The 26,214-nt window shown below is 49.4% G+C and overlaps 1 protein-coding gene across 3 annotated transcripts in view; it reads right to left on the bottom strand.

Annotated features, from left to right (window-relative positions):
• LOC132766783 (phospholipid-transporting ATPase ID-like) overlaps nt 1-26,214 on the bottom strand; it is a 104,876-nt gene that overhangs the window by 40,810 nt on the left and 37,852 nt on the right. For all 3 annotated transcript variants that reach the window (XM_067464731.1, XM_067464732.1, XM_067464730.1), the window contains 8 exons: nt 25,848-25,920; nt 25,586-25,656; nt 25,143-25,225; nt 13,797-13,955; nt 7,013-7,101; nt 4,091-4,287; nt 798-1,006; nt 421-464 (listed from right to left, as the gene is read on the bottom strand). In XM_067464731.1, coding sequence (XP_067320832.1) covers nt 421-464; nt 798-1,006; nt 4,091-4,287; nt 7,013-7,101; nt 13,797-13,955; nt 25,143-25,225; nt 25,586-25,656; nt 25,848-25,920 — 925 coding nt within the window. The remainder of the gene's footprint in view (nt 1-420; nt 465-797; nt 1,007-4,090; nt 4,288-7,012; nt 7,102-13,796; nt 13,956-25,142; nt 25,226-25,585; nt 25,657-25,847; nt 25,921-26,214) is intronic.

The following is a 26,214-nucleotide window of genomic DNA, read 5'->3' on the forward strand; positions in this document are numbered from 1 at the left end:
TCTCTAGATCTAGACACTAGGCTCCTCTTGATGCAGGACAACATCCCATTGGCTTTTTTTGCCACCACATCACATTGTTGGCTCATAGAATCATAGAATGATAGAATCAAAGAGTTGGAAGAGACCTCATGGGCCATCATCCAGTTCAACCCCATTCTGCCAAGAAGCAGGAATATTGCATTAAAATTATGTTTAACTTGTTGTCTTTTTCACACGTACCGCTCTCGAGCCACGCGTCCCCATTCTGTATTTTTGCATTAAAGTGTTTTGGAAAACTGGCAGTATTTTGTGTGGTGTGGCGGAATACATTCCCTGTTATTTAGAACCCAGGAGTGCCTTTGGGTTTTCCATTCTGCACTGTTGTTTTTGTCAAAGCAAACAGAGGAACGGTTCCATTGACCCTTGCCCTTGTGGCCTCACCTCCGTGATCTCCACCCGGTGTCCCTCGGCGTTCACAAAGTCCCCTGAGGGAGGGAGAGAGAAGAGAAGCGCAAGTGAATGCCTTCCTCTTTGCGCATGGAAATATAGGTTGCTTACCTATAACCATAGTTTCCCGAGTGGTTGCTTGTAAATTTGCACATAGGGTAGTTTCTGCACCTGAGCAGACAGCTTTGGAACCTTCTAGATAGTTCTTTTCACCCGAAGCTGTCTGCTCAGGCGCTACCATATGTGCAATTCACAGTTGACCATGAAGGAAAACCTATTTGCATGAGGTGCATCCCGTTGCATGTGCCCAGCCCCGGCATCAAGGGAGGGCGCCCCTTTCCACCCTGGCCCTGGCCCCTGGGGCCCCTCACCGTAGACGACCCCCCTGATGCAGCACTTGTTGAAGACCATGATATTCTGGGTGAGGGTCCCGGTCTTGTCGGAGAAGATGTACTTGATCTGGCCCAGCTCCTCGTTGAGGGTGGTGGTCCGGGCCTGGGCCGGCATGTCGCTGGGCCCGTAGTACATCTTGCGGTCCCAGTCGATGTAGAAGCTGTTGCCCAGGCGGATGATCTCCACGCTGGACCCAGGAGGAAGAAGAAGAAGAAGAAGGTGAAGGGGAAGGGAGTGGGTGAGGGGAACTCTCCCGGGAAAGACCACCCTGCTTGCAGGAAAAGAAAGATCGCCAAGGCCAAAGAAGGCAGAATGGGGAGCTGCCATTGGGCTATCTCACACACCGTTTTTGTTCCTGGGTCATAAACGTCATTACTTCCAAATTGGTTCTTTTATAAAAAATACAGGGTTAGTCAAAATGAATAGGCCAATAAGAAAATTAATTTTAGACGAATGTATGTTTATTGTAACCAAACTACAGCTACGTATCGACAGATAAATTATCAAAGTTTTGTCTCACCTTCAGAGATGTTCGATATGGGCGCCCCGTGTGACACGGCAGACGTCCAAGCGATAGTCCAGTTCATTCCACATCCGTTGCAGCACATCCGACGTAATGGCATCGAATGCAGCACATATGCGCTGTTTTAAGTCGTCCAAGGTTTTACCCTTGCATAAGCAGCCCGTCTCCTCAAATTGCTTTACCCACCTCGCAATGGAATGTCGATGAGGTGGTTCCTTGCCATACTTGGCTCGAAATTCTCGCTGGACCGTAATTACTGACATTGTTTTAGCAAATGTCATCATACAAAACGCCTTCTCTTTGCCTGATTCCGCCATTTTGAAAACAGCGACTCCTAGCGACGCCTAGCGGCATTAACGTACATGTGTGTTGCTCAAAAAAAACTTTGATAGTTTATTTGTCGCTACGTAGCTGTGGTTTGGTTACAGTAAACATACATTCGGCTACAATTAATTTTCTTATTGGCCTATTCATTTTGACTAACCCTGTATGGGAAAAGTTTATTAAACGGCAAGAACTTTGTCTTTCTGGGATGGAGGGAGGGAGGGAGGGAGGGACATCCTCCAATAGTACATTTTGGTCTAGTTTCCCAATGAATATCTCACCCAAGGGTCTCCGCCCATTCAAACTAGTTTGCGGCAGCCACAAAAACAACCAAGTTTCTGGAGTAGAACAACCCCTTTCAAAGGAAGCAATGCACAATTAAACAGGAAATAACACTTTCCAACCAGGAACAGAATTTTGTTACACAGAGAAGTTGCGGTGCAGGGCGTCCCCCACCGCCATTCTTGCCTCAGGGGGGCTTCTTCCTCCCAGAAGCCCCCCTTGGGTGGCGGGAAAGTTTCCCGTCGCTCGGCCAGGTAGCCAATGGCCAGCTGACCACGCCTCACTTTCAGAGAGGCTGGAGCTGGCATCCCCCTGATGCGGGCAGCCTATATAAGGTTCCCCCAGGCTCCTCATAGAATCCTAGAATCCAAGAGTTGGAAGAGACCTCCTGGGCCTTCATCCAGTCCAACCGCATTCTGCCAAGAAGCAGGAATATTGAATTCAAATCACCCCTGACAGATGGCCATCCAGCCTCTGCTTAAAAGCTACCAAAGAAGGAGCCTCCACCACACTCCCTCCAGGGCAGAGAGTTCCACTGCTGAACGGCTCTCACAGTCAGGAAGTTCTTCCTCATGTTCAGATGGAATCTCCTCTCTTGGAGTTTGAAGCCATGGCTCCCTTGCGTCCTAGTCTCCAGGAAAGCAGAAAACAAGCTTGCTCCCTCCTCCTCCCTGTGGCTTCCTCTCACATATTTATACATGGCTATCATGTCTCCTCTCAGCCTTCTCTTCTTCAGGCTAAACATGTCCAGCTCCTTAAGCCGCTCCTCATAGGGCTTGTTCTCCAGACCCTTGATCCTTTGAGTCGCCCTCCTCTGGACACATTCCAGCTTAGAGTCAATATCTCTCTTGAATTGTGGTGCCCAGAATTGGACACAATATTCCAGGTGTGATCTAACCAAAGCAGAATAGAGGGGTAGCATTACTTCCTTAGATCTAGACACTAGGCTCCTATTGATGCAGGCCAAAATCCTCAGCAGGCACTTGGCCTGCAACAGCTGATCCATCCCACCCACCCTGCATGCAGTTTTTATTTTCATCGGCGGTCAACTTTCTTTGTTGTTTACCTTGTTCTGGTTACCTGTTAACAGTTACTTGTTTGTTTTATGCTCCTTCTCACAACTCCCTGTTGGTGTGGAGCATGGGCCCTGGATCTGGTGTGGTATCCCCCCTAGCGGTTAGGGGGGACGCCCGGTGGTCCCAGGGCTGCCGAGTTGTGTTTGCCCGGTATTGTGCCGGTGGCACCCTGGCGTGTGCGGGATCGGGCAGTATTGGGCTGCCCGATCGTGATCCAGGACCCATGCTTGGCTGCCAACCCTTGTTCCTGTTATCAATAAATGAGTTGTGGCCATTGTTCATCCCAACATCATGCGTGAGTGTACTTCTTGGGTTGGCTGTGGGAGGTGTATCGCACTTGCACACGCAAAAGATGTGTCACGCAGCTCCTTTGGGGCAAGCGCATGCACCAGGAGGCTGGGGAGAGTTGGGCCCCCCAGTGATGCCCATGCCATGGCTGTCTTTCCCAGGACCTGGGCTTCTCAGAGAGGAGGGAGGGGCCTGTGCCCCCAGCCCTCTTGGCCCCCTGCCCTTCTCCTGGCCTTGTGAAGCTGCAAGGATGGAGCCTTACCCCAATGAGGTCACAGGTCACAGGGAAGAGGAACCTGGCAAAGACAGGCTTGGGCCCCTCTGGCCAGTGCAACGCTGCCCCTCTTCCCAACACACATACATGCTCAGAGGGCACCCTTGAACCTCAGGCCAAGGATGGGGGGAAGCCATGCCCCAAGAACCTCAGGCCAAGGATGGGATCCCCCCAAGGACATGTGGAAGGCAGCTCCGGCCCTGGGGCACCATCACCTTTCTGCAGCCATCCATAGAAGGACAACTGGGACTTCTGGGCAACCTCATGGGAGGCAGGTGGCGTACCAGAAAGAGAACTGAATGTGCAACTGGCCTCCGGAGCAAGGCAAACACGGAGTGTCCCTAAAGGAGATCATGGCATGGTCACAGAGGGAACCACAGTGTCCGCAGGGGGCCACCTAGCCCAAACCCACACACGCCCAATATGGGGCCTACCCCCCCCCCTCGGTCTCTCTTTGGCCGCTGGCTGGCCCTCGGACCCTCAGACCGTGGCGCTGCTGCTCACCTGACGTAGAGGGAGATGGGCACCAGGGTGTTGAGGATGATGACGTAGGACCAGAAGATGAGGAAGGCGGAGAAGAAGGAGGAGCGGACCTCGTCGGCCCAGGGCAGGAAGACCTGGAAGTAGTAGCCCTTGTAGTACTCCCAGGCGCTGTGGCCCAGGGCCAGCACCAGGCACATGGCCGCCAGGATGGCAAAGATCTGCCCAGGGAGGGAGGAAGGAAAGACAGAGCAGAGGTCAGCAAATCCTTCATGGTCTGGACACACCTGGGAAGCACCAGCAGCCTAGGCAGGCACCGGGCAGAGAATGGGGCAAAAAGGTAGCTCAAATGGACCAGGGAAACTGCTTAGAGTTAGTGTTTACATTTAGGCATATAGAGAATTCGTGCCAAGTTTGGTCCAGATCCATCATTGTTTGAGTCCACGGTGCTCTCTGGAAATAGGTGAACTACAACTCCAAAACTCCAGGTCAATGCCCACCAAACCCTTCCAGTATTTTCTATTGGTCATGGGAGTTCAGTGTGCCAAGTTTGGTTCAGTTCCATTGCTGATGGAGTTCAGAATGCTCTTTGATTATAAATCCAAGCAACTACAACTCCCGAATGACAAAATAAATCCCTCCATAGAATCATAGAATCATAGAATCAAAGAGTTGGAAGAGACCTCATGGGCCATCCAGTCCAACCCCATTCTGCCAAGAAGCAGGAATATTGCATTCAAATCACCCCTGACAGATGGCCATCCAGCCTCTGATTAAAAGCTTCCAAAGAAGGAGCCTCCACCACACTCCCTCCGGGGCAGAGAGTTCCACTGCTGAACGGCTCTCACAGTCAGGAAGTTCTTCCTCATGTTCAGATGGAATCTCCTCTCTTGTAGTTTGAAGCCATTGTTCCATTGCGTCCTAGTCTCCAGGGAAGCAGAAAGGAAGCTTGCTCCCTCCTCCCTGTGGCTTCCTCTCACATATTTATACATGGCTATCATATCTCCTCTCAGCCTTCTCTTCTTCTCAGCCTTCCAACCCCACCAGTTTTCAAATTTGGGTGTATTGGGGCCTTTGTGCCAAATTTGGTCCAGTGAATGAAAATCCATCCTGCATATCAGATATTTACATTACTATTCATAACAGGAGCAAAATGACAGTGATGAAGTAGCAGTGAAACTAATGGTTGGGGGTCACCATAACATGAGGAAGCATATTAAAGGGTCGTGGCATTAGGAAGGTTGAGAACCACTGCTCTAGGCACAGCACCAGGCACATGGCCGCCAGGATGGCAAAGATCTGCCCAGGGAGGGAGGGAGGAAAGAAAGAAAGAGCGGTGGTCAGCAAATCCCTAGAGAACTGGACACACCTGGGAAGCACCAGCAGCCTGGGCGGGCACCGGGCAGAGAACGAGGCCAAAGGGTGGTTCAAATGGACCAGGGAAACTTCTTAAGAGTAGGCGGGAGCTACCGCCAAAAATGTTTAATAACTCTCTGAGACAGTGGTTCTCCACCTTCCTAATGCCGCGACCCCTTCATACAGTTCCTCATGTTGTGGTGACCCCCCAACCATAACATTATTTCAGTTGCTACTTCATAACTATAATTTTGCCATGTAAATATCTGATATACGGGATGTACTTCCATTCACTGAACCAAATTGAGCACAAATACCTGATACGCCCACATTTGAATACAGGTGGGGTTGGGGGGGGGGATTGGTATTTTGATTTGGGAGATGTAGTTGCTGGGATTTATAGTTCACCTACAATCAAAGAGCATTCTGAACTCCACCAACGATGGAATTGAACCAAACTTGGCAGACAGTTCTCTCATGACCAACAGAAAATACAGGAAGGGTTTGGTGGGCATTGACCTTGAGTTTTGGAGTTGTAGTTCACCTACATCCAAAGAGCACTGTGGACTGAAACAATGATGGAGATGGACCAAATTTGGCACGAATACTCACTATGCCCAGATATGAACACTGGTGTAGTTTGGGGAAAATAGACTTGACATTCAGAAGTTGTAGCTGCTGGGATTTATAGTTCACCTACAATCAAAGAGCATTCCGAACCCCACCAACGATGGAATTGAACCAAGCTTGGCACACAGAACTGTCATAACCAACAGAAAATACAGGAAGGGTTTGGTGGGCATTGACCTTGAGTTTTGGAGTTGTAGTTCACCTACATCCAGAGAGCACTGTGGACTGAAACAATGATGGAGATGGACCAAATTTGGCACGAATACTCACTATGCCCAGATGTGAACACTGGTATAGTTTGGGGAAAATAGACTTGACATTCAGAAGTTGTAGCTGCTGGGATTTATAGTTCACCTACAATCAAAGAGCATTCCGAACCCCACCAACGATGGAATTGAACCAAACTTGGCACACAGAACTGTGATGAATGAAAATACATCCTGCATATCAGATATTTACATTACGGTTCATAACAGTAGCGAAATTACAGTTACGAAATATCAACTGAAATAATGTTATGGTTGGGGATCGCCAACACATGAGGAACTGTATTAAGGGGTCACAGCATTAGGAAAGTTGAGAACAACTGCTCTAGGTGTTTTGGACTCCAACTCCCACCATTCCTCACAGCCTCAGGCCCCTTCCTTTTCCCCCTCAGCCGCTTAAGGAAAGGGCCTGAGGCTGTGAGGAATGGTGGGAGTTGGAGTCCAAAACACCTGGAATGTTGAAGTTTGCCCACACCTGGTGTAGGTGAGCCCAAACCCCTGGTTCCTGCAGCAGAATGCCTTCTGTCTCATGCGCCTTCCTTCCGCCCTTGACTTGTGGCCAACTGGCAGGTGAAGAAGTCAAGGACGATTCCTCCGATGCTCAGCCTCTCTGGCAAGATGGGCCGCATCCAGAAACACGTCATTCAGGAACTCACCCCAATTTGGGAAAGGGAGCCAGGCCCATGGGACTCACCAGCAGGACCAGGAAGTTCATCAGGCGGTCGATGCACGTCCTTTTGAGGGTGGTCTTCCCGCTGTTCTGCATTAGCTTGGTGTCTGGCCCTGGAGATCAAAGAAGCCAAGGAGGAGCAGCATGAGTTGTGGTGATTTGATTCACAGATCAAAGCCCTTCACGCTCCAACGCAAGGAAGGCACAAATCAAAGCCCTTCACGCACCCCGCACTTGATCCTCACCAATTCCCCATCTTGCCCAGGACCAGTGCCGCAGGGTTCCCCCCTGGGCCCGGTCCTGTTCAACATCTTTATTAACGACTTAGATGAAGGGCGAGAAGGCAGGATCATCAAGTTTGCAGACAACACCAAATTGGGAGGGAGAGCCAAGACTCCAGAGGACAGGAGCAGGACTCAAAGGGATCTTGATTAGAGAGATGAATGGCCAAAACTAACACAATGAAGTTCAACAGTGACAAATGTAAGATACTCCACTTTGGCAGAAAAAATGAAATGCAAAGAGACAGAATGGGGGACGATGAGGCCTGGCTCGAGAGCAGGACGTGTGAAAAAGATCTTGGAGTCCTCGTGGACAACAAGTTAAACATGAGCCAGGAATGTGATGTGGCGGCAAAAAAAGCCAATGGGATGTTGGCCTGCATCAAGAGGAGCCTAGTGTCTAGATCTAAGGAAGTCATGCTCCCCATGCTCTATTCTGCTTTGGTTAGACCACACCTGGAATAACATTGTGTCCAATTCTGGGCACCACAATTCAAGAGAGATATTGACTCTAAGCTGGAATGTGTCCAGAGGAGGGCGACTAAAATGATCAAGGGTCTGGAGAACAAGCCCTATGAGGAGCGGCTTAGGGAACTGGGCATGTTTAGCCTGAAAAAGAGAAGGCTGAGAGGAGATATGATGAGGGCCATGTAGGAATATGTGAGAGGAAGCCACAGGGAGGAGGAGGGAGGGAGGTTCCTTTCTGCTTCCCTGGAGACTAGGACGCAATGGAACAATGGCTTCAAACTACAAGAGAGGAGATTCCATCTGAACATTAGGAAGAACTTCCTGACTGTGAGAGCCGTTCAGCAGTGGAACTCTCTGCCCCGGAGTGTGGTGGAGGCTCCTTCTTTGGAAGCTTTTAAACAGAGGCTGGATGGCCATCTGTCAGGGGTGATTTGAATGCAATATTCCTGCATTGGGGTTGGACTGGATGATGGCCCAGGAGGTCTCTTCCAACTCTGATTCTATGATTCTATGATTCAGGCCCCTAAGAGCTGTGACAAGATGGACATGCCCTGGGAAAGGGACGCTTGGGGCCAGAAGCCATTGTCAACATTGTTATTGTCATAGTCCACTTAATTACACAAAGGCCTGGTCCCACATCCACGTTTTTAACTTTTTTTCTAACAGTGAGGAGGGATGAAGATGACCTAACTTCCCCGGGGAATGAGTTCCACAGGCGGGGGGGAGGGGGCACCACTGAGAAGGCCCTGACCCTCGTCCCCACCAAGCGTGTAGAGACAAAGGCAGGGCCGAGAGCAGGGCCTTCCCAGATGATCGTAAACTCCAAGGTTTACAATCCAGACAAGACAGAGGTCCTATTGGTCAGTCGTAAGGCCGAACAGGGCATAGGGTTACAGCCTGTGTTAGACGGGGTCACACTCCCCCTGAAGACGCAGGTTCGCAGCTTGGGAGTGATCCTAGACTCATCGCTGAGCCTGGAACCCCAGGTCTCAGCGGTGGCCGGGAGAGCTTTCGCACAATTAAAACTTGTGCACCAGTTGCGCCCGTTCCTTGGGAAGTCTGATCTGGCCACAGTGGTCCACGCTCTTGTTACATCCCGAATAGACTACTGCAACGCACTCTACGTGGGGTTGCCCTTGAAGACGGTTCGGAAACTTCAACTGGTCCAGCGAGCGGCAGCCAGGCTGCTCACTGGGGCGACATACAGAGAGCACACCACCCCCTTGCTGTGTCAGCTCCACTGGCTGCCAGTTCAGTTCCGAGCCCAATTCAAGGTGCTGGTCTTGACCTACAAAACCCTGTACGGTTCCGGTCCAGCGTATCTGTCCGAACGTATCTCCCTCTACGTCCCACCACGGAATTTAAGATCATCTGAGGGGGCCCTGCTCTCGACTCCACCGCTTTCCCAAGCAAGGCTGGTGGGGACGAGGAGCAGGGCCTTCTCAGTGGTGGCCCCCCCACCTGTGGAACTCAGTCCCAGTGGATATCAGGGCATCGACATCACTCCTGTCCTTTAGGAGAAAGGCAAAGACATGGTTGTGGGACTAGGCCTTCGGGCAATCTGCTAACTAGATAGGACAACCAGGCAATTAGGACCGGCAGGACTGATATATGTGGACTGATAAATGTGGAAGAAAACTCTGAACCATGAGATAGTGAACACTGACTGGCAAGAAGGAAGAAGCGGTTTGTATCGGTTTGTATGAAATTTTATTGGTTTTATTGGTTTTAACGGGTTTAGATGTAATGTATTGTTGTTGTTGTTGTTTGCTAATTTGTTATTTTGTTTTATTGCTTATTATGGATGTATGCTATGGGCATCGAATTGTGCCTTGGATGTGTAAGCCGCCCTGAGTCCCCTTCGGGGTGAGAAGGGCGGGGTAAAAGTAAACCAAATAAATAAAATAAATAATAAGGTGGGACGTAGAAGAAGAGTTATTTGGACAGGTACACTGGACCGGAGCCGTATAGGATTTTATAGGTCAAAACCTGCACATTGAATTGTGCTCGGAATTGGATCGGCAGCCAGTGCCTATGAAGAGTGCTTATGCCCAGCCAAAACTAGAAGTTCTGTTTGTTTATTGGCCCAAGCCTGTTGTTCTCTGTTGCAAGGCTAGATCTAGGGCAGTGGTTCCCAACCTGTGGGCCTCCAGGTGCTTTGGACTTCAACTCCCAAACAACTGGTAAGCCGGCTGGGATTTCTGGGAGTTGAAGTCCAAAACACCCAGAGGTGCAAAGGTTGGGAACCACTGATCTAGGGAGGCCTGAGCCCACCTGAGGAGCTGCTTGGAGTCATAGTGTCATATGGTCTGCAGTTGATGGTGGTTGGTGATGGGTTAATGTGTGTATTAATTCTAGAGGGTTTGGTGATCTGTATGTGGGAGTTCATGGGTGAAAGCAATTAGGGGTGGAGGTATGCAGGAGATGGGTTGTAGATGGGTATTACTGGATTTAAGGACCTAACCTTGGGACTGATCTTTGGGAGAAAAGTATCTGTTGTATTTTGGTGGTGGATGCTGCTGGTTTTTCCTCCAGGTCTGTTGGAGTTTTTGGTATCCTGACCTGTCTCCTGTAACCTTGGAATCCTGGAATCTTGAACCTTTGGACTGGCTTTTGACTACGGTATAGACTCTTGATCCCTGGACTCTGTTATTGAGCTCTTGGCATTTGACCATTGGACTGGACCATTTTGACTACGAAGTTATTTTTGCTATCCGTTTTTGTGTATTCCGTAGCTGAGTGCTGTCTTTGTGTTTTATATTTTGGACAATAAAAGCAGCCAGCAAGTAAGTGCTGTTTTAATTAAACTGTTTGTTAAAACTGGGAGTTTGATTCATCTCTACCTAAACAAGGTAGAGCCCTATCAACGTGACACATAGGGACGGCTTTTAGAGAAACGCATCTGCACAACTGCACAATCTGGGGATCACAACCAGATACAGTGAAGACATCTGCCCTTGCGCTGTGCTACTCTGCTGCTGAGTACACATGCCCAGTGTGGAACACATCTCACCACGCTCAAACAGTGGATGTGGCTCTGAATGAGACATGCTGCATTATCACAAAGGGGTGTCTGCGCCCTACACCACAGGAGAAATTACACTGCTTAGCCGGTATTGCACCACCTGACATCCGCCGGGAAGTAGCAGCCAATAGTGAAAGGACCAAGGCAGAGACATCTCCTGCTCATCCCCTGTTTGGGTATCAGCCAGCACGCCAATGACTTAAATCTAGACATAGCTTTCTAAGATCTACAGAGACACTCGCTGGGACACCTCAGCAAGCGAGAGTCCAAAAGTGGCAGGCTCAAAGCCAGACTGGGCGACTTGGAAGGCACTGAGCAGACATGCTGAATTATCACAGGATGTCTGCGCCCTACACCACTGGAGAAATTACACTGCTGAGCCAGTATTGCACCACCTGACATCCGCCGGGAAGTAGCAGCCAATAGTGAAAGGACCAAGGCAGAGGCATCTCCAGCTCATCCCTTGTTTGGGTATCAGCCAGCACCTCAACGACTTAAATCTAGAAATAGTTTCCTAAGATCTACAGAGACACTCACTGGAACACCTCAGCAAGCGAGAGTCCAAAAGTGGCAGGCTCAAACCCAGAACTGATACCAGATGAGAGACTCCCTCCTGGGCACACAGAAGACTGGGCGACTTGGAAGGCATTGAACAGACTGCGCTCTGGCACCACGAGATGCAGAGCCAACCTTCAGAAATGGGGACACCAAGTGGAATCCTCGACATGCGAGTGTGGAGAAGAACAAACCACTGACCACCTGCTGCAATGCAACCTGAGCCCTGCCACATGATGCACAATGGAGGACCTTCTTGCAGCAACACCGGAAGCACTCCAAGGGGCCAGATACTGGTCAAAGGACATTTAACCAGCTACCAAACTCACAAGTTGTGTATTTTTCTGACTGTTGCTTTGTTCAGTTAGACTGGTTGTTCTGACACGACAAATAAATATCTGCACATGATGCTCTGCGCTGAGCCCACCACCTCCCACTTTCCCACAGTTTCCAAAAACAGATGAGTCTTACATTCTTGACAGCTGAAAATAAACCCAAGGGAAGTTTTCATAGAAGGCTTCAAATTTAATAGGTTAGAATCTTTGTGGGGCATTGATAAATAATTACTATGAGGCCGGAAGGAAGAACAGAAAAGCAATGTAATAGGAGGGGAGAACAGAATGGTATATGAATGCCTCCAACCCAAAGGATGGGAAGAGCGAAAGGCAAAGTCAAGCAAGACTACTGTATAAATGTTAGGTCGTATTGCACTGGTCCATGTCTATATACATACATGTGTACGGTTTTGTTTAATTGGGTTTTGTTATATGTTAAGATGATAGATAGATAGATAGATAGATAGATAGATAGATAGCCAAATGGGAGACTATTTTTCCCCAAACAGAAGGTCTCCCAAATGGACATGCCATGCTTTTAGAACTATGGTTCTGATTGATATATTCAATCCATGTTACATGCTATAGGGAGGTCTCAGTATAGTAATCAAAGTGGAATCCTCGACATGCGAGTGTGGAGAGGAGCAAACCACTGACCACCTGCTGCAATGCACCCTGAGCCCTGCCACATGATGCGCAAGGGAGGACCTTCTTGCAGCAACACCAGAGGCACCCCAAGTGGCCAGATACTGGTCAAAGGACATTGAATCAACTACCAAACTCACAAATTCTGTATTTTGCCTGTTTGTTTGCTTTGTTCTGTTAGAAATGTAATATAATTTGACTGGTTGTCCTGACACGACAAATAAAGTATAGTATTGCTATAGGGAGGTCTTAGTATAGGTCTTAGTATAGTAATAGTTGTACTGATATGCTCTTCAAACAAGGTGCACGTTGCCAATGGGAATTTGTGTATATTCTAAAAGCTATTGGTTAGAAACTAATTGGCCAGAAGAAGGTTGGTGTAACGCATCTCACTGATGAGACCCTGCACAGAACAGGATGGGATGTGTTGTGGATGGGCTTTGAGAGAGGCTATTGCTCAAGGTCAAGCATAGTGTCTAGATCTAAGGAAGTCATGCTACCCCTCTATTCTGCTTTGGTTAGACCACATCTGGAATATTGTGTCCAATTCTGGGCACCACAATTCAAGAGAGATATTGACAAGCTGGAATGTGTCCAGAGGAGGGCGACTCAAATGATCAAGGGTCTGGAGAACAAGCCCTATGAGGAGCGGCTTAAGGAGCTGCTGGGATGTTTAGCCTGAAGAAGAGAAGGCTGAAAGGAGATATGATGAGAACCATGTATAAATATGTGAGAGGAAGCCACAGGGAGGAGGGAGCAGATCAGGGGTCTGAAGAACAGGCCCTATGAGGAGCGGCTTAGGGAACTGGGCATGTTTAGCCTGAAGAAGAGAAGGCTGAGAGGAGATATGATGAGAGCCATGTATAAATATGTGAGAGGAAGCCACAGGGAGGAGGAGGAGGGAGGGAGCTTCCTTTCTGTTTCCTTGGAGACTAGGACGCAATGGAGCAATGGCTTCAAACTACAAGAGAGGAGATTCCACCTGAACATGAGGAAGAACTTCCTGACTGTGAGAGCTGTTCAGCAGTGGAACTCTCTGCCGCGGAGTGTGGTGGAGGCTCCTTCTTTGAAGGCTTTTAAGCAGAGGCTGGATGGCCATCTGTCAGGGATGATTTGAATGCAATATTCCTGCTTCTTGGCAGAATGGGGTTGGACTGGATGGCCCAGGAGGTCTCTTCCCACTCTTTGATTCTATGATTCTCATGTGAAAGGTAAAAACGGAGGAGAAGAGGAGGAAGGCAAAATTCCTGCTTCTTGGCAGAATGGGGTTGGACTGGATGGCCCATGAGGTCTTTTCCAACTCTAGGATTGTATGATTCTAGGAGGAGTGGGGCAAGGTGAAAGACCTGCTGGACACCTGCCCACCTGCCTGCCACCCAGAGTCCTGCCCATCCAGTCCTTTGGGGAGGCCACTTTCCAAGGGGTGGGGGTTGCCCTGCCCCCCTGACCCAGAGGTCCCCACTCCCACCACCCCACCTTGACTCCGGGTCCGGCCCCACCTGCGAAGATGACCAGGCCGAAGCACCAGTCGGTGTTGCGGATGGTGCAGCCCCGCAGCAGCATCCTCTCGTTGTCCAGGGCGTACTTCTGCCGCTTGAAGACCAGCGTCCCTGAGAACCGGTCCAGCTTGTGGTTGGGGGCTTCGCACCTGACCTCACCTGCAGAACGAGACAAACGGTGAACGGGGTCCCCTCCTCGGGCAGTCCTCCCGCTTCCTTGGTGATTCTGCCCTGCGAGGCAGGCCTGGGCCAACTTTGGCCCTCTCTCCATGTGGGACTTCAACTCCCACAATGCCTAACAGCAATTCCTTGAAGTCCAAAACACCCGGAGGGAGGGCCCAAGAGGCTCCTTTGGAGACAGGTGCAGGTGTGAAGAGATAAGAAGAGAGCAAGACAAGCCCTGCTGGCCCTTGGAGCCCATACCATCGGTCTCCAGAGTCTGGGGTTCCCCCACCCCTCAGCAGACCCTTGCCGGTGGTCTCCCACCCAAGAACTGCCCTGGGAGTCCTCTGCTTATCAACAGGTAAAGAAGGGTTGCTCTGCCCTGGACATACCCGCCCGGGGAGGAAGGAAGGAAGGAAGCGCCACGTTGACCCACCTCAGAGGAAAAGGCTCAGAGAAGAGGCAAAGAGTGCAAAAGGTCTGTGAAAAGAAAGGAGGAATGGGGCATGGAGGGGGAAAGAGAGAGAGAGAAAGAGAGATGCAGACAGGCAGAGAAAGAGAGCAGTCACAGAGTCCAATGCACAGCCCCCTCCGGCAGGTGAGCCCAGGCACCGCTTACCAGGTGAGAGGAAGCCTGGGCACACCTGCCTTCACTAGGGATGGAGCATACGTGTCCATGGCATAAAACCTCCATCCCACACTGGTTGGCATGCCAAGTGCTCATCAATTATTATTTATTATGTATTCAAAACATTGATACCCAGTCCTTCTCGACCTCCGCGGAAGGACTCAGAACGGCTTCCAAACAGGCCAGAATTCAATGCCAAACATAGTATAGAACAGGGGTCCTCAAACTCTGGCAGGTGAGCCCAGGCACCGCTTACCAGGTGAGAGGAAGCCTGGGCACACCTGCCTTCACTGGGGGGTGGCACATACATGTCGTATAAATGCACATCAATGTCGTAAACAAACAAACAAACGCATGCCCATGGTGTAAAACCTCCCTCCCACACTGGTTAGCACACCAAGTGTGCATCAATTATTATTTATGATTTATTTAAAACATGTATACCCCGTCCTTCTGGACCTCCGTGGAGGGACTCAGAACAGCTTCCAAAAAGGCCACAATTCGATACCAAATCTATATATATATATATATATATATATATATATATATATAGGTGTATATATATAGGTATATATATATATATATGCTCTGTGCATAATGAGTACCTTAAAAACAAAAGAACCAATGAACGAAATCACACCAAATTTGGCAACAAAACGTCTCACAACACAAGGAGTGACCATCACTCAAAAATTATGATTTTGTCATTTGGAAATTGTAGTTGCTGGGATTTATAGTTCACCTACAATCAAAGAGTATTCTGAACTCCACCAATGATGGAATTGGACCAAACTTGGCACACGGAACTCCCATGACCAACAGAAAACACTAGAAGGGTTTGGTGGGCATTGACCTTGAGTTTGGGAGTTGTAGTTCACCTACATCCAGAGAGCACAATGATAGATCTGGACCAAACTTGGTACAAACACTCAATACGCCCAAATATGAACATAAATGGTGTTTGGGGGAAATAGACCTTGACATTTGGGAGTTGTAGTCACTGGGATTCACAGTTCACCTACAATCAATGAGCATTCTGAACCCCACAAACAACAGAATTGGGGCAAACTTCCCACAAAGAACCCCCATAACCAACAGAAAATACTTAAGGCCATCCAATCCAACTTCCTTCATCAGGGCAAGAACACTTAATCAAAGTCCTCCTAACAAAGAGCCATCCAGCCATAGATAGATAGAGAGAGAGAGAGAGAGAGAGAGAAGAGATAGATATAGATATGATTCACACACACAGAGATATAGTATCATAGACTTGAAAGGAACCCTCAAAGAAGGACAATTCTATGTTGCATGTTCCAGGGTGACACAACCAGACACTCTCCACATCAACACTGACAAAGAAATAGCAAGAAATACTGTTTACTCACAAGCATCAAGAAATTACATAGATTAGAAACCAACACTTTCATGATTGATATACGGATGTTTGATTATTCATGTTACAATTGTTTTTAATTGCCCTACACTTGTCTCGTGATGTTTTGTACTGATGTTGTTCACCGCTTTGAGTCGCCTGAGGACTGAGAAAAGCGGGATAGAAATAAAGTAAACAAACAAACAAACAAATAAATATTTATGATTTGTTTAAAACATGTATACCCCGTCCTTCTCGACCTCTGAGGAGGGACTCAGAACGGCTTCCAAAAAGGCCACAATTTGATGCCAAATATAGTGTAAAACACATGATAAACATGATAAAGCCAATAGTCCAGAGGACAGGAGCAGAATTCAAAACGATCTTGACAGATTAGAGAGATGATGGGCCAAAACTAACAAAATGAAGTTCAACAGTGACAAATGCAAGATACTCCACTTTGGCAGAAAAAACGAAATGCAAAGATACAGAATGGGGGACAATGCCTGGCTCGAGAGCAGTACATGTGAAAAAGATCTTGGAGTCCTCGTGGGGAGGAAGATGAACATGAGCCAGGAATGTGATGTGGCAGCAAAAAAGCCATTGGGATTTTGGCCTACATCAATAGGATTATAGTGTCTAGATCTAAGGAAGTCCTGCTCCCCATGCTCTATTCCGCTTTGGTTAGACCACATCTGGATTATTGTGTCCAATTCTGGGCACCACAATTCAAGAGAGATATTGACTCTAAGCTGGAATGTGCCCAGAGGAAGGCGACTAAAATGATCAAGGGTCTGGAGAACAAACCCTATGAGGAGCGGCTTAAGGAGCTGGGCATGTTTAGCCTGAAGAAGAGAAGGCTGAGAGGAGACATGATGAGAGCCATGTATCAATATGTGAGAGGAAGCCACAGGGAGGAGGAGGGAGCAAGCTTCCTTTCTGCTTCCCTGGAGACTAGGACGCAATGGAACAATGGCTTCAAACTACAAGAGAGGAGATTCCATCTGAACATGAGGAAGAACTTCCTGACTGTGAGAGCCGTTCAGCAGTGAAACTCTCTGCCCCGGAGGGAGTGTGGTGGAGGCTCCTTCTTTGGAAGCTTTTCAACAGAGGCTGGATGGCCATCTGTCAGGGGTGATTTGAAAGCAACATTCCTGCTTCTTGGCAGGGGGTTGGACTGGATGGCCCATGAGGTCTCTTCCAACTCTTTGATTCTATGATTCTATGATTCTATGATTCCACAAAATTAAAATAAATCCAAATATGCATTAAGAACCCGCTCGCCAAATTAAAATCGCCAGAATTAAAATTGTCATCCCAAGCAGTCCAAGTCTGCTCGAATAAATCTTGTCTTTCCCAGATTATGCAACACACGCACATACACAGATGCTTCTAAAGTGGGGGCTACAGCTACACTGTCACATTTATTTTATTTTATTTTATTTATTTACATTATTTCTATCCTGCCCATTTCAGCCCAAAGGTGACTCAGGGCGGTATACGCAGTCGGCACAATTCGATCCCGAAACGAAATGCATACATTGATAAAGCAAAAACATTAAGTGCAATTAAACATAAACGACAGCGCATAATAACAATTTAAAAAGAAATTATGTCCTCTCGTTCAAATCCTCATCCGTTCCATTGTCTTGGCCGTTCCTGGGTCAATTTCCAACTCTAGTTTGTCTGTTTACTCCGGGGTTCCGAATGCTTGCTCGGAGAGCCAAGTTTTTACTCTTTTTCAGAAAGTCAGGATGGGGGGCGGGGAGGGGGGCTGATCTAATATCCCTGGGGAGGAAGTGCCACAGCCGGGGGGCCACCACAGAGAAGGCCCTGTCTCTCGTCCCCTACACATTAATGCAGTTTGACCCCACTTCAACTACCATGGCTCGATACGGTGTAATAATGGGAAATGTCGCTTGGCCAGGTCCTTCTCTGGGTGCGTCTCCGTGCGTCTCATTCCCCTCAGGACGACGCAAGCTTTGGCCCAACGACTCCTAACAGGATTTGGCCAACTCCCTCTCCTCAGGACAACAGTAGCTTTGGCCCACTGACTCTTAACAGGCTTCGGCCTACTCATTCTCCTCAGGACGACGCTAGCTTTGGCCCAACAACTCTTAACAGGCTTCGGCCTACTCTCCTCAGGACGATGCTAGCTTTGGCTCAACAACTCTTAACAGGCTTCGGCCTACTCATTCTCTTCAGGACGACGCTAGCTTTGGTCCAACGACTCTTAACAGGCTTCGGCCTACTCATTCTCTTCAGGAAGACACTAGCTTTGTTCCACTGACTATCAGGCTTCGGCCTACTCATTCTCCTCAGGAAGACACTAGCTTTGGCGCAATGACTGTATGAGGCTTTGGCCTACTCATTCTCCTCAGGACAACAGTAGCTTTGGCCCACTAACTCTAACAGGCTTCGGCCTTCTCACTCTTTCAGTGCTCAACTCACACTTTTGTAATCAGAAATACCCAATTAATTTTTAATATTTTTGACATAAACCCGGGAGCTGCTGCAGGACTCTTTGGCAGAGGAGGCGAAAGGCCTTGTAATGTCAGCCCCGAGTCAAGGCAGCAAAAGTGGCCCTGGTTGGAAACCCATGCCCTCGCCACCATTTCTGAGAACTCAAGGGTGGGGGGCATCACAGGGACCCCAAAGGTCCTCCAGCCCCACCTCCTGCTGTGGAAGGTCAGTGGCCCAAGAGGACCGAGAGACGGAAGGTACCCGGTGGAACCCTCAGAGGAGCCCCATTGAGGCCTGTTCCCTGGCAAGAGACGAAGAGACAAACAGGGAGCCCCTGGGCCAGGCCCATAGCCAGGATTTCGATTTGGGGGGGAGGCTGAGGATCTACCCTAACAAACCTTTTGTATCGTTCCCCCAATACCCCCATGCATATGAAATATATTGAGCGTGGTGACCAGATCATGATATGAATAAACATAACAGGTTCAATAATGGACCAGGAAGGCCTTCTCGCGGACCACCATCAGAATTTCTCCCCCCGCCCCCCACATGCCTGCCCTGGGCCAAGGAAACCCAGGGATTCGGGACAAGGAGAGAGCCTTCTTCTGGAAGCTTTTTTCCTGACTGTGAGAGCCGTTCAGCAGTGGAACTCTCTGCCCCGGAGGGAGTGTGGTGGAGGCTCCTTCTTTGGAGGCTTTGAAACAGAGGCTGGATGGCCATCTGTCGGGGGAGATTTGAATGCAATATTCCTGCTTCTTGGCAGAATGGGGTTGGACTGGATGATGGCCCAGGAGGTCTCTTCCCACTCTAGGATTCTATGATTCTATGTTCAGCAGTGGAACTCTCTGCCCCTTGAGGAGTGTGGTGGAGGCTCCTTCTTTGGAAGCTTTGAAGCAGAGGCTGGATGGCCATCTGTCAGGGGTGATTTGAATGCAATATTCCTGCTTCTTGGCAGAATGGGGGTGGACTGGATGATGGCCCAGGAGGTCTCTTCCAACTCGAGGATTCTATGATTCTATAACTTCCTGACTGTGAGAGCCGTTCAGCAGTGGAACTCTCTGCCCCGGAGGGAGTGTGGTGGAGGCTCCTTTTAAGCAGAGGCTGGATGGCCATCTGTCAGGGGTGCTTTGAATGCAATATCCCTGCTTCTTGGCAGAATGGGGTTGGACTGGATGATGGCCCAGGAGGTCTCTTCCAACTCTAGGATTCTATCAGGCTGGATGGCCATCTGTCAGGGGTGCTTTGAATGCAATATTCCTGCTTCTGGGCAGAATGGGGTTGGACTGGATGATGGCCCAGGAGGTCTCTTCCCACTCTAGGATTCTATGATTCTATGTTCAGCAGTGGAACTCTCTGCCCCTTGAGGAGTGTGGTGGAGGCTCCTTCTTTGGAAGCTTTGAAGCAGAGGCTGGATGGCCATCTGTCAGGGGTGATTTGAATGCAATATTCCTGCTTCTTGGCAGAATGGAGGTGGACTGGATGATGGCCCAGGAAGTCTCTTCCAACTCTTTTGATTCTATGATTCTATGATTCTATGACTGTGAGAGCCGTTCAGCAGTGGAACTCTCTGCCCCGGAGGGAGTGTGGTGGAGGCTCCTTTTAAGCAGAGGCTGGATGGCCATCTGTCAGGGGTGCTTTGAATGCAATATCCCTGCTTCTTGGCAGAATGGGGTTGGACTGGATGATGGCCCAGGAGGTCTCTTCCAACTCGAGGATTCTATCAGGCTGGATGGCCATCTGTCAGGGGTGCTTTGAATGCAATATTCCTGCTTCTGGGCAGAATGGGGTTGGACTGGATGATGGCCCAGGAGGTCTCTTCCCACTCTAGGATTCTATGATTCTATGTTCAGCAGTGGAACTCTCTGCCCCTTGAGGAGTGTGGTGGAGGCTCCTTCTTTGGAAGCTTTGAAGCAGAGGCTGGATGGCCATCTGTCAGGGGTGATTTGAGTGCAATATTCCTGCTTCTTGGCAGAATGGAGGTGGACTGGATGATGGCCCAGGAGGTCTCTTCCAACTCGAGGATTCTATGATTCTATAACTTCCTGACTGTGAGAGCCGTTCAGCAGTGGAACTCTCTGCCCCGGAGGGAGTGTGTTGGAGGCTCCTTCTTTGGAAGCTTTTAAGCAGAGGCTGGATGGCCATCTGTCAGGGGTGCTTTGAATGCAATATTCCTGCTTCTTGGCAGAATGGGGTTGGACTGGATGATGGCCCAGGAGGGCTGTTCCAACTCGAGGATTCTAGGATTCTATAACTTCCTGACTGTGAGAGCTGTTCAGCAGTGGAACTCTCTGCCTTGCCCGGAGGGAGTGTTGTGGAGGCTCCTTCTTTGGAGGCTTTGAAACAGAGGCTGGATGGCCATCTGTCAGGGGTGCTTTGAATGCAATATTCCTGCTTCTTGGCAGAATGGGGTTGGACTGGATGATGGCCCAGGAGGTCTCTTCCAACTCGAGGATTCTAGGATTCCAAGAGCAGCTTCAGGGACAGCCAGGGCCCTTCTTCCACACAGCCCTATGTTTCCCAGCATATGAAGGCAGAAACCCCCACATGATATTAGTGTGGATTCAGGTAACCTAGCTCAAAACACGCATTGATATGCTGGGAAACCTGGGGCTGTGTGGAAGAAGGGCCCTCCCCTCCAGTTTCATATGGGAAACTGCCCCCACACTCATTGCATCTCTCCCTATATATACATATTTCGCCTTTTGCCTCTCTGCGGGATCTAGAGATTCCCAGGAAGAGCCTTTCAATCCAATCAGTGGTTAATCAAATCTGAAAAAGACAAGCCCACAAAGGTGGAAGGATGGCTGTCCTTTAAGCCAGGGGTCCTCAAACTAAGGCCCGGGGGCCGGATACGGCCCTCCATGGTCATTTACCCGGCCCTCGCTCAGGGTCAACCTAAGTCTGAAATGACTTGAAAGCACACAACAATAACAATAATCCTATCTCATCAGCCAAAAGCAGGCCCACACTTCTCATTGAAATACTAATACATTTATGTATTGCCAAAGGCTTTCACGGCTGGAATCACTAGGTTCTTGTGGGGTTTTTCGGGCTATAGGGCCATGTTCTAGAGGCATTTTCTCCTGACGTTTCGCCTGCATCTGTGGCAAGCATCCTCAGAGGTAGTGAGGTCTGTTGGAACTAGGAAAAGGGTTTATATATCTGTGGAAAGACCAGGGTGGGGCAATGGACTCTTGTCTGCTGGAGCTGGGTGTGAATGTTTCAACTGACCACCTTCATTAGCATTCTGTTGAAAGGTCTCCTGTCTTCTGTTGAGGAGACCATGAAAATGAACAAAATCTGGCTACCAGTATTAAAAAACTCTAAAATTACAACAGCAAAACAACAGAGAGGAAACAATCAGGCACATCTAATCACCTCTCAATAAAAGATTCCCCCCAGGCTCAGCCAGGCCTTCAAATGCTAATGAAGGTGGTCAGTTGAAACATTCCCACCTAGCGCCAGCAGACAAGAGTCCTTTGTCCCACCCCAGCCATTCCACAGATATATAAACCCACTGTCCTACTTCCAACAGACCTCACAACCTCTGAGGATGCTTGCCATAGATGCAGGCAAAACGTTGGGAGAGAATGCCTCTAGAACATGGCCATATAGCCCGAAAAAACCCACAAGAACCTAGTAATACGTTTATATTGGTTAAAATTGTTCTTCGTTTTAATTATTGTATTGTTTTAAGTGTGTTTTTTTGCACTGCAAATAAGATATATGCAGTGTGCATAGGAATTCATTCATGTTTTTTTCCCCAAATTATAATCCGGCCCTCCAACAGTTTGAGGCGATGTGACCTGGCCCTCTGCTTAAACAGTTTGAGGACCCCTGATTTAGGCTATTCTGAAGCAGGGGGTCTTCTTTCAATGGCTCCCTACTCTACGTCAGGGTGAGCTATTTAGACCTAGACAGATTGGCACGGGACCCTTGGCCGGAGGTGGGACTGCCCCTCCCCACATTCCCGGGCAGGGTCCCTGCTGCTGGCCCAAGCGGGGCTGGGGGTTCCATTCCAGCCTTGGGTTGGGGGGAGAGAGAGAGGCATGGCTTTCCTAAGGAGCCTCTCCCCACAGAGGATGCCAGGGGGGCCCAGGCTGGGCTTCCTGTCCACTTCCTCGAAAGGCTCTGGGAAAAGTGAGTCTGCTTCTGAGGAAGGCTTCCCTTGCAACGCTCTCACAGACACACCTCTCATGCACGCACACAATTTATGGGAAGCCCTGCACACTTCCCCTCCATTGTTGGCTCCCAGGCGCCAGAGGGAAAGGCGGCCCCTGACACGCCCTGAGGAAATCAAGGCAGCCGAGGGGTCAGGCGGACGTCCAGCAAGCGGTCAGGCATCCCTGGGGACAGGAGTGTCCTGCTACCCTCCAGCCTCCACCCCTGGCCCTTGAAGGAGGCACAAGGGGCCCTCAAAGGCACGGGTCCACTCTAATAGGCGCAGGTTCGCAGCTTGGGTGTGATCCTGGATTCGTCGTTGAGCCTGGATCCCCAGGTTTCAGCGGTGACCAGGGGAGCATTTGCACAGCTTAGGCTCGTGTGCCAGCTGCGCCCGTACCTTGGGAAGTCTGACTTGGCCACGGTGGTACACGCTCTGGTCACATCCCGCCTCGACTACTGCAACGCTCTCTACGTGGGGCTGCCCTTGAAGACGGCCCGGAAGCTCCAGCTAGTCCAGCGTGCGGCAGCCATGTTACTAACTGGAGCGGGTAGCAGGGAGCACACAACGCCCTTGTTGTCCCAGCTCCACTGGCTGCCGATCTGCTACCGGGCCCAATTTAAGGTGCTGGTGTTGGCCTACAAAGCCCTAAACGGTTCCGGCCCAAAATACCTGTCTGACCGCATCTCGGCCTATGAGCCCACGAGGGCCTTGAGATCGTCTGGGGAGGCCCTTCTCTCGATCCCGCCTGCCTCACAGGCACGGCTGGCGGGGACGAGGGACAGGGCCTTCTCGGTGGTGGCCCCCCGGCTGTGGAACACCCTCCCTGTAGACATCAGACAGGCGCCCTCCCTTATGTCTTTCCGTAAGAGCCTAAAAACATGGCTATTTGAGAAGGCATTTAACTGAGTGCTACAGTAACTGGAAATGACGACTGGAACGGAATATGGATTACAAGATTGGTTATGATTCTACGATGAGACGGAGCGGATTGTTTAGTGTAATTATATTATTGTGGTATTAGTGATATGTTGATATTTTGTTATGGCTTTATTGTAAATTGTCTTTTTTATATGTTGTACACCGCCGTGAGTCGCCCTAGGGCTGAGAACGGCGGTCAACAAATGCAGCAAATAAATAAATAAATAATAAATAAATAATAATGATGATGATGATGATGATAATAATAATAATAATAATAATAATGTTAAGACAAGAGGGGGTGCTCTTGTCTTAACAAAAAGAAAAGGAAATGAAGGAGGCCCCCGAAAAGGTTCTGCTCTCTGTCCGGATGGGCATTTTGGCCCCCCTCCTGGCCCCAGGATACAGATGATAGATAATCTATATCTATAAAAATGCTCTGTGCATAATGAGTTCCTTAAAAACAAAAGAACCAATTAACGAAATCACCCCAAATTTGGCAGCAAAACATCTCACAACTCAAGGAGTGACCATCACTCAAAAAATTATGATTTTTTGTCATTTGGGAGTTGTAGTTGGTGGGATTTATAGTTCACCTACAGTAAAAGAGCATTCTGAACTCCATCAACGATGGAATTGAACCAAATTGGGCACACAATTCTCCCATGAGCAACAGAAAATACTGGAAGGGTTTGGTGGGCAGTGTCCTTGAGTTTGGGAGTTGTAGTTCACCTACATCCAGAGAGCACTGTGAACTCAAACAATGATGGATCTGGACCAAACTTGGCAAAAAAATTCCATACGCCCAAATATGAACACAGATGGAGTTTGGGGGAAATAGACCTTGACATTTGGGAGTTGTAGTCGCTGGGATTAACAGTTCACCTACAGTCAAAGAGTGTTCTGAACCCCACGAATGACAGAATCAGGGCAAACTTCCCACACAGATCCTTGATGACCAACAGAAAATACTTAAGGCCATGCAATCCAACTCCCTTCATCAGGGCAAGAAAACGTAACCAAAGCCCTCCTGACAGAGAGCCATCCAGCCATAGATATATATAGAGAGAGATAGAGATAGATAGATAGATAGATAGATAGATATGATTCACACACAGAGAGATAAAGTATCCTAGATTTGAAAGGGACCCCTGAAGAAGGACAATGATATGTGGCATGTTCCAGAGTAGGCAAACCAGGCACTCTGCACATCAACTCTGGCAAAGAAACACCAAGAAATACTGTTTACCCACAAGCATAAGGGAATTACATAGATTAGAAACCAACATTTTTTCATTATTTTCTAGATCAACAGACTGGGCCACAGCAACATGTGGCAGGGGACAGCTAGTAATATAATAATAATACACTTTATTTGTACTTTATTTGTACCCCGCCCATCTCCCCGATGGGGACTCGGAGCGGCTTACATGGGGCCAAGCCCAAACAACAATTACAATAAAGAACGACCCACAGCTGGATCCCTCCAGTGCCCACATAAGGTCAAGGGGCTTGCCCTTTGAATCTCGGGGTTTCCAGGTGCAGCTGACCAGCCAGAGGCCCCAGGACAGGAAGCCCACCTTGGCTGCCCCTTGTGCAAGGGGGACCTCCCGCATCCCCGCTGCCCCATTGACTCACCGTCAAAGCCGCTCAGGGCCTGCAGGTTCTCCCCCAGCTCGGCCGTCACCGTCAGCGCCTGCTTGACCTTCAGGTTGGTCTCCCTGGAGACACAGGTCAAAGGCCACTTTTTATTTGGGGGATACAATGATTGCCCCATGAGCCTGCTCTGCGTATGGGCAACTGACCCCTTCCCGGCCCTTGGGGTGCTGCCTTTGGGCCAGGGTTTGCAGAGCAAAGAGCTCCAACGGCTTCTTCGGCCAAAGGCCTTCCCTTTGCGAATGCCATGGATTCCCTGAGTCTCCTCTAAGCAGAAGCGGGAGGTGGACTTGGCCCTCAGGGACCCAAGGACTCTTCTCCAAGTGGCTCCCAGACTGGAAAATCCAGCAGGGCAGCTCAGCCGAGGCCTGTTTAGCCACCTCGACCCCCTTCCGACCCCTTGCCCTTGACCTCCGGCCACTCACCCGTCCAGCTCCACAGTCTCAATGTAGGTCAGGCTATGCGGCTCGCTGCTGGACAGGAGAAGCAGGTCGGCCTGGATGGAGGGAAGGTCCAGAAACAGAGAGGGGCTGAGCGACAACACACAAAATGCACCCCTCTCCCCCAGATGACCCTTCCTTCGAGGAGAAGGAAGGAGAGGAAGGGCAGGAAAGAATCTCCAAAATGGCCAAAGGTGGGAGAGGGGTCAAGCGGAGGCAGGCAGGACCCTCCTCCACTCCCACTCACCGTCACAAAGTTGTTGTTCTCCAGCTTGATGATGTCCCCGACTTCCACATTCAGCCAGAGGTCCTCTTTCAAGCTGCAAGAATCACAGAGTTGGGGGGACACTGCCTGTGGGGCCCGATGGGCAGGAAGGGGCTGGTCAAAGGCCACAGTAAGGTGAGGGGTGGGGGTGGCAAAGGCTTCCTTCCCTTCAGCCTTCAACGGTTGGAAAGCCTGTTTGGCACTCCTTGTTTTGTTCTATTGCCTCTCTTGCATGTTTGGCGCACGGAATCCCAGAACCAGAGAGTTGGAAGAACCCCGTTCTGCTCCATGTAGGGCTGTCAGGTTTTACAATGTATTGTAATGTAATATAGTTGAGTCATGCACTGTT

This window comes from Anolis sagrei, chromosome 2 (assembly GCF_037176765.1).
Source record: "Anolis sagrei isolate rAnoSag1 chromosome 2, rAnoSag1.mat, whole genome shotgun sequence".
Taxonomy (NCBI): domain Eukaryota; kingdom Metazoa; phylum Chordata; class Lepidosauria; order Squamata; family Dactyloidae; genus Anolis; species Anolis sagrei.